This window comes from Xiphophorus couchianus, chromosome 1 (assembly GCF_001444195.1).
Source record: "Xiphophorus couchianus chromosome 1, X_couchianus-1.0, whole genome shotgun sequence".
NCBI lineage: Eukaryota > Metazoa > Chordata > Actinopteri > Cyprinodontiformes > Poeciliidae > Xiphophorus > Xiphophorus couchianus.
Genome location: NC_040228.1, coordinates 21,489,901 through 21,498,450, shown reverse-complemented (window position 1 = coordinate 21,498,450; position 8,550 = coordinate 21,489,901). Strand labels below are relative to the sequence as shown.

At 37.7% G+C, this 8,550-nt stretch overlaps 1 protein-coding gene across 1 annotated transcript in view; it reads left to right on the top strand.

Moving 5' to 3' along the window:
• Positions 1 to 1,023: 1,023 nt before the first annotated feature.
• LOC114136429 (cadherin-4-like) overlaps positions 1,024 to 8,550 on the top strand; it is a 258,488-nt gene continuing 250,961 nt past the window's right edge. Inside the window, exons 1-2 of the mRNA XM_028004456.1 lie at positions 1,024 to 1,358; positions 2,953 to 3,064. Coding sequence (XP_027860257.1) covers positions 1,302 to 1,358; positions 2,953 to 3,064 — 169 coding nt within the window. The 5' untranslated portion in view covers positions 1,024 to 1,301. The remainder of the gene's footprint in view (positions 1,359 to 2,952; positions 3,065 to 8,550) is intronic.

Sequence of the window (8,550 nt, the reverse complement as noted above, 5' to 3'; positions counted from 1 at the left end):
ACATATATTGCATTGTTACATCACAAGTGAACAGTCCAACTTTTTGTCTCAATAAGGGATCTGTTATAAAGTGAGTTATCACTTGGTCTGCCCACTAAAAATGCTGAATATTAATTTAAGGGATTCTATTGAAGGTTTCATCTCAGTGGGTTATTAAAATTATCCAACAGTTTTCTGTGACTACATTAAAAGTCTTCCCAGGTTTCAATGTAAATTAAGGAACACTCAATTAACCATAACATTTTCTATACCCTGGCAGATTGTGGTTTAACCATTTAACTGTGACAAGGACACTGGTGTATTCATGGAACCATTGTCTGACATGCAAGCATTTTTGGGAGAAGAGTTATGGGGTCAATAATCTTTGCAATAATCAGACTGGAAGTAATATTAAGGTTTTGAAGTAGCCAGTCGGTTGAGGGAACTAAGGATTAGGGAGGTGACAGGGAAGCCTTTCAACCTCAAAGACTTGGAGCTTATCACCAAAGAAAAATAATCAAAATGTGGGAACAAGCCAATGACAACTCATTTTAAATAAATGTGACTAAAAGCAGGTATTGTTTTATTTAAGTTACAGTGTTAGAAACAAATTTGAGTGGACATAATTTTATACCTATACTGCCAGGGGTGTGATTGGTTTTTGTCTTAACTGATTTATCCATCCAGATTACCTCAGAGGAGCGCGTAGCCATCGTTTCACCTACATAATTGATCTCGGTTTAATTTGAAATTTCTCCTAATATAACTCCTTTAAAAGTTTTACTGAAAACCTGCAATAACGCAGAAGATGAATGCAGACGAATACAAATAAATAAGTAAATACATTTAAATTCGTGAATTGCTTTGGCGGCGCTACTGGACAAATTGCTTTTCTGACCTAAAGTTATTACTTTTTTTTTTTTTAAATCTTCACTTTTTAAATCACCGATCCCACCCGCACACCACGTCTCTCTTCAAGCACCGGTGAAAAGTTGCAAGAGCCGCAACGAGTGTGTCTTTAAGTGCATGCGTGGAGTTCTGCTGCACCGGGTGGCTGATAGGAGGGGTTGGAGTGAGTGACGCTGGCTGCGCCTTGACGCTGAGCGGAGCGCTCACCTGCAGACGAGAAGAGCCGGGGAAAACTCGGGACAGAGCTGCAGCACACACTCACGGAGCGCAGGGTGAAACGCAGCGAACAGTCTGACCAAAGTGGGAGAGGAAATTAAACAGTCACCGAGGAAGAACCGCGGAGCGACCTTCTTTTCTTTTCTCTCTCTCCTGCTCCTTGTCCAGGCAGCTTTGACTCGGTTTTACTCGTCACAATGAGGACTGACTTCGCAGTGGTCCTGACAACAGCTCTTCTTTTTGATACAATTTGGGTGAGATGTCTCTCTTTTTGTTTTCGAAAGCTTGTGATAAATAATGAGAAAGTCACACAGGCAGAGAGAGCCGCTGCGGTGTGCTGCTGCAACGCGAGCCGCGCTTGCTCCTTATTTTCCTACAAGTAGGCTAAGCTAATTGGTTCCCTAATGAATTTCCAACATATAACAACAAATAAAAGTGAGACCTAACAAGTCGGTCCCGTTTGTACTGGCAGGCTTTTCCCTCAGAATTGGAGCCGTTTCAGCGCTGCCGAGCAGCAGTATCCCACACAAGTTAAATTACGCACCACCTATTCACCAGGGTAATGGCTTCTTTACCAAAGTAATTTAGTCCTATCCAATTTTGATTTAATTGTAATGCAATCTCATGTATAAAGTTAAACTTAGAAGTTTGTTTCTTGGTATTTAATCAATAAAACCTAAATGAAGTCTCTGCCGGTGGGCTTTTTCCCTGACGGCGCTCCAAGTCTTTCTCTCCCTGCTGCAGTTTCAACCCTGTTACTCACTATTTGGTTTATAGCTCAGTAAATTTTAATCTTCCATTGCTATAAATCGAAATTAGAAATTGCAATGCTATAATGCCTTTAATATGCACCTAACCAGCTTTTTGTGTTGTTCTGCATGCAGGGCTGCACGCGCGCGCGTGTTTGTGTGCGTGTGTGTGTTTTGGACACATTGGCTGCTTGAGTGGGTCAGATCATTAAATTTAACCATCACTAAGCAATAAATCTCTGGTGTAAACTTGTGTGCAGACAGTTTGATTAGTATATAAAGTGCACACACTAACACATTTACACTCATGCAGTGCGCAGTTCCCCATTCAGCTAGAATAAAAGGGAGAAAATGATGCTGCATTCATGCTGCTTGGTCTGCTGTGCATAGGAGTCTCACTTAACCCTCAGCATCACACCTAACCCAGAGATGCAGCAATTGATGGACCAAGATCAGGATAGATCAATATTCCCCTGATCGACCGTGATCTCTGTTTGGACGGTCAAAGACTGAAAAATCAGATTTATTTTATACCTGTAGTTAAATGAGCAAAAAATTAAGAACTCCCACTGTTTTCCGTGCATAAATGTAACAACTGACATATATTGCCGTACTTTTTTGCATTAAATAAAAATCTGATGAATGGTAATAATTTTGTAATTTATTTCCTGTTGGATTTAAAGCTGCCGCCTCTATCAAAGAACCTTTGGTAAATTGCTTTCATCTTTTATGTGCTAAAGCTCTCAGAATAAAAAATCGGAAGTGGCCCGAATCGGAGAATAGACTTTTAAAGAAAAATCTATGTCGGCTGTGCATCCTTAACCTTCCTCTTTACAGTTGACAGTTTACTTTAAGGAACAAAGTAAAAGAGCACATTAAACTACAAGCTACAAACTTTAAGGGACACATCAATCAGTAGCATGCGTACCCCTCACAGAAGCAAAACATAAAAACCAGTTGCAAAACTTGCTGATTATCTTACTGCTCGCTGTTGTTTTATTTGTTGCATTTTCCCAAGGCACACAGCTTACAGGAAAAAAAAAAATCAATAGAATATATGTTTATTGATGTCTGATGCTGTATTTTGTCGTCTTACCAGAGGAATAATGGGGAGCACGCCTCCCAAGGTCCCTGTCGACCTGGCTTCTCGCAAAGCTTCTACTTTGTCCAGATAACGAGGGATGTACTGCAAGGCCAGGGCGTACTTAAAGGTAAGCATCTTAATTAGGCTGTCAGGTGGTTTACATTTTGTCGAGACTATTTACAGTTGAGTAAAAACACCCCGTCCTTCAGATAAAACAGCAGATTCCCTGTTTTACAGCTAGTTTGCATTCATCACAGTATTTAAGTAACACTTGTGGCAAAGTTAAGCAAAAATGTATCATAGCAGAAACCTGCAAAAATTCCTGAAGCTGAACATAATGTTCATAATCCAGTCTGTTCTGTAGGAGCAGCTGTTTCTTTACTCAAGGTTATGCAGTAACTATTTTGATTTGTTTAATATTAGAATGTGAAACACTTTACTGTTTGTTTCTCTCCAAGTGTATTAGTTCAACTTTTTTTCTATGTGTTTCTTTTGTTATTTTTTTTTGAAAACACTGCTCAGCTTTTTCCACTTCAATGCTTTTTTGTCATCATCCATGTTTCACTTATTGTGACCTTCACACTAAATTATCTTACCAAGTTTTATGCGAATTGCTTCGATTACACAACGAGCCAAGCAAGTTTGAGGACCCGATAGTGCAGGAAATGGAATCGACATCCTGTGTCTAATCTGGCAGTGCTCCTGCCAATGTGAGCTAATTGCAATTCTCTATTGATCCAAATGTTTTTTTTTTCTCTCATAGCTCAAGCTGCATTGTTTTGCTGTGGGCAACAATGGCTCTTTTTTGTGTCTTCTGTGTCTCCGGCAGCTGCACGGTTTATATTTCTCACTCTCCTTAGCTGTGAGAGACTTGGCAGAGATTCATCTGTTGAGACCATGTCCTGACTTTGCCCATGCACACATCCACGCCCACAGACAAAGGCGCACGCATGCACACACACAGACACACTGAATATTTTTCCGTATCCAGGCTGTACAGTCAGTCTCAGTGAATTGCAATATATTTTTGCCTTACTTTATTGAATGTGTCCATGCATGTGTTTGTTTGTTGTGATATTATAGTGGTGGAGGTATCATCGCTTATTTTAGTGTTTCATTAACTTCAGCTTATTGCATCCTGGCTGGGCGTGGGATTGGATGTGGGATGTTGTCACTTGCAGTGGGCTTGCTCTAAGTGCGGTAGTGATGTCTTCAGCCCAGCAGGGGGTGTCAACACAATCACAAATAGTCACAGAATGAGCCATCCCTGCTGCACAGGAGTCGTTTATTCCAGCAAGCATTATTTATCTAGTTTGGTCTCCGAGAGATGAAATTGTCACACTATCTGCCTTCACACATAAACTAATCTTTGGTAGGGCTAACATGCTTATTTTCAGGTTCCTGTGTGTAGCTGCACAGAAAGTACAGAGTGTAAGTCACACTAAAGGCAGTTTCAAGTCTAAACCTCTTGTGAATTGTATATTGTATATTGTATATTGTTTTACAAACATATTTATCACAGTTTGGACTTCTCTATATGTTGTAACAGAATACCAAAAAGAAAATATTTTTCCATGTATGACAATACAAAGTAACGCTTAAAACTGCATCTGAAGAAAACAGATAAAGAAAAGATAAAATAAAAGTGTGCATGTATCTGTTTTCATCCCTCCGAATCAATAATTTGCAGAACATTTGGTGCATGTGTCTTCCAGATTTACATAGATACTAACATGTTTGTCCGCTCTTTGCAAAATATCTCAGCTCCAGGTAAATTAGATGGAGAAGTTTTGCCACAAATTCCCATTAGAATTTAGGTCTAGCATTTGACTGGGATGTTTTATTCAATGAATAGGATTTGATCTAAAGTAATTGTCTACTGATCTTTTGTAGCTCTGGATCTATGTTTATAGTCATTATCCTTCTGGGAGGAGTCTCAATTCTTTCCCCACCTCTAATCAGTTTAACTTCCAAAAATGCAATATATTGACCTTCATCCCATCACTAGAGCCCTTGTCCACAGCATAAGGCTGCCATTTTTCACAAGCTGCCATTTCTCACTGTGAAATTAGTCAGAGTGATATGTATAAAAGTTTGTTTTTGGTTTCTTCTGACCAGACGATGGCTTCCTTTAACTGTATTTTTCATTTTGCCTCTTTTCTGCTAAGGACAGATTTCTAGAGTGCAGTCTTCATAGTTTTACTTTTGACAGATTCTTTCACATGAACTCTGAATATGGCTTATCTGATTGATGTCGTCCCTTCCCCAGCTGTCAGTTTATTGAACTGCCATGTCTTGGTAGATTTGAAGCTGGGCCACATTCTCTCCATGTTTGGAGGATGTCTTAAACACTGACCTTTGAGATGTTCAAAGCCTGGGATATTGCTTTATAACTTAACTCTACTTTAAACTTATTCACAAATTTATAACTTAACTCTACTTTAAACTTATTCAGTGTTAATCAAAATTAACACTGACTGCAGTGTTCCTCTGTCTTCATGATGCTTTTTTTCTTTCTTTTTTTTTTTTGCAAATGTTTGCACTGTTGTTTTGAAAATACTTTAATATTACTGACTATGTTCTTTTACATCACAACTAAAACAGATTGTTTTGTTTAGAATTTTTCATTTGTTTTGTCCCTTCTGCTTGAAAAGTTCCATTCCTCACAGCTGCACTGTCATCTTCATTTGTGTCTGAGAGCACAGATGCTGTGGACACGCACCCACACACTCAGTCTATGAAATAGCCAGACTTTCTATGTGATTTACAGAGGTTAGGCATTTTGATTCAGACATGAGAGGGGTGTCACTGTAGTAAAGCAGGAAGTGGCTCTGCAAAGGCTTTAATAATAACGTTGTTTAACCCAAAACCGTCAGATGAGGGAAGGACTGATGACACCCCACTCTTGCACACACACCCGTGCACAAACATAAATATATTCATGTTAGCCATGAGGGGTAATAATGGAAAGGACAGAACTAGGACCTTGGTCATGATGGGTAGCTTGGCCTGGTCTAGACAGGAGGGCAGCAGGAAGGAGGACAGTGTAATGTTTCACTCTGATGTGCCTAATTTACCTAAAAACATAAAAATAGTGGCTACCTTTGGCAAATACCATACGTGTAAAGAGCCATTATTGCAAAGTCAAATTTCCATGCACTATATATTTTTTTTCTCTGAAAGAACTGCTTCTCCCTTTCATTGTTGTGTTTTATCTTCTATTTCAATGCCGCTCTACTCTGCTCACTGATCATTCACAAGGTCAACTCCCTAATGAGCAATTTTAAAAAGTTTCTCACAATGCTGTTTTGTATTAATCCTCTTTTAAGTGAACAATAGTCCTAATTTAGACGAGTCTAAAAAAGTTTTTTTTTTTTTTTTAACTGTCTGGCACCTTTTAAAAAGTGCTCAGAAACTTTTCACCCTTCAGTGGAGCCTGTTAAATGGAGCTTGGGTTATCTACTCAAATAGTCTGTGCTGTTTAAATATACCGGTTCAGATCAAGAAACTAGGAAAATGTATTTCAGATATTCTATTCAAACGTTAAATATGGAATCATGACGCATGGGATGTTACATTTCACAAATTTTCTTCATTTTTCATATTTCATGTTTAATACAGATTTTTAAAATACTTTTATGGAGTTTTACTGTGGTTTGGCTATAACCTACACAATCATAAAACAGACTGCTGTATTAAGAGAAAGTTGAGTGGAAGAAAAAACTCTGGTAGAAAGGATTTACAAGCAATGCCAAAACGCAGCCTTGAACAGATTATGAAGCCAAACCTATTCTTGAGTTTGTAGGAGATTATAATGTTCGTGCAGTATGACTATAGTCAGTGTTTAAAGAGCCACTGACTACAGTCAGTAGTTCTTCAGATGTGGCTGGACTTCATATTCCTTTTTCTTTTTAAGTCTTTTTTTGTACAATACCAGAAACATGTTAGCTAAGGATAAGAAGGTCACAAGTCTTCTTTTCTGATTAAATAATTTTTTATTTGAATTGGAAATCAAAATTAACCGAAGAAAATGTTTGAAATACAGTATAATACTCTGTATTTAAGGAATCTAAGTTATTGATAATTACAGAATTAAAGGTTTTATGATACTCTACAGTATGTCTATAAGACAACTCATGTCAAATAAGATTACCAACTGAAATGATTATTTGCATTTCCATAGAGTGAACAATTTATGTTAAAGATAACCTGGAAGACTCCTATCCATCCTTTTGCACAGCCAGTAGACATTATCTGTAAAATATTTGTTATTATATAACCTATATCCTGCTTTTGCATAAAATTACATTTTGCTTGTTTTTAGAATTGTTTTTTTCTATTGTGAGATTGCCAAGTATAGATTAATAATCTGCAGTGTTTACAGGGAATTTTAATGACTTCTTACGGCATTTCATTACTCTTCAAGAGAAATTACTTTTATTTTAAATTATTGGGGAAAAACAGAGTAACAGCTAAAATCAAATGTATAGTTAAAACTAACAAAGGAAATACCATTTTGCCAAATATCAAACTAAATAAAAATGTGATGAATTTGGCTAAATTGTGGGCAGTAATGGCACAAATCCTTTTTGTTCAGGAGTTGGAGAATCCGTTGGCTGTAAATGCTCTCTTGTATTATTCCCACGTTGCATAGACGATTCCAAAGTTGTACATTATACTAAGCAGCTTGGGTCATCAGCTTCAGGGGCTCTGGGGTTGTGCGAAGCACAGAGCTGGTGTTCGTTATCAGTTCTTTCAGCTTCTTTGTGTTAGTAGCTCAGATTCTGCACACACATAAAGAAAACAGCACTCTCCATTTCAAATTTATAGAATATCCTCAGAATCTTGCACATATCTTGCACATATTCATATATGCACAAACCTGCACATATTCAAAAAATTAAAAATTCTGTACTCCTCCTTTGAAAAAACCCTCAATGACACATTTCTTATCTAGCCTCCAGGTAAACAACAAATTCTTCAACTTAGCTCTGCAATAGATTTTAAGTATGAGGAAGCTTCAGTGTAAATCTTCTGTTGGTTGGTCATAATGGTAATGGTCGCGATCTTTCAAACAAGCAATACTTATTCAGTCTGTTTTATGTAGTATTTTTTTTTAGATCGTAGCATTTCAACTTTGATCATTGTCATTGTGTAAGAATTAACCTCACTTTGAATTGGAAGTAAACCTTTCCTCCTAACTCAGATTTATGAGCAGCAACAATTGATTGTGTAAATAAACAGCTGATGTCTCCTCCTCTAAGTGTCGTTTTAATGAGTCTGAAAACCCCAGCAATCCAAAGTGCCCTAGAGAAGCACATATTTGTTGAAGATCGCCTTCCTGAGAGCTTTTTATTTAGCTGATGCTTAACTTCCCAAATCGAGTGTGAGCTGTAGGATGTATTTTGCTTTTAACGCATTACTCCTACATTTGGGCCAGGCTGGAATGCTTTTGCCCATCGCTGTTTGCATGTTTCTTAGAAACCTGTAGGAATCAGCTGTTGTCTTTGTTCCAATGTTTATAATTGGAGAATTGAAATGCACAGTTTTACAATGAATAGTACAAATGTTTGTCACTGGCAACATCAGACATATTTTATTCCTCCAGAACAG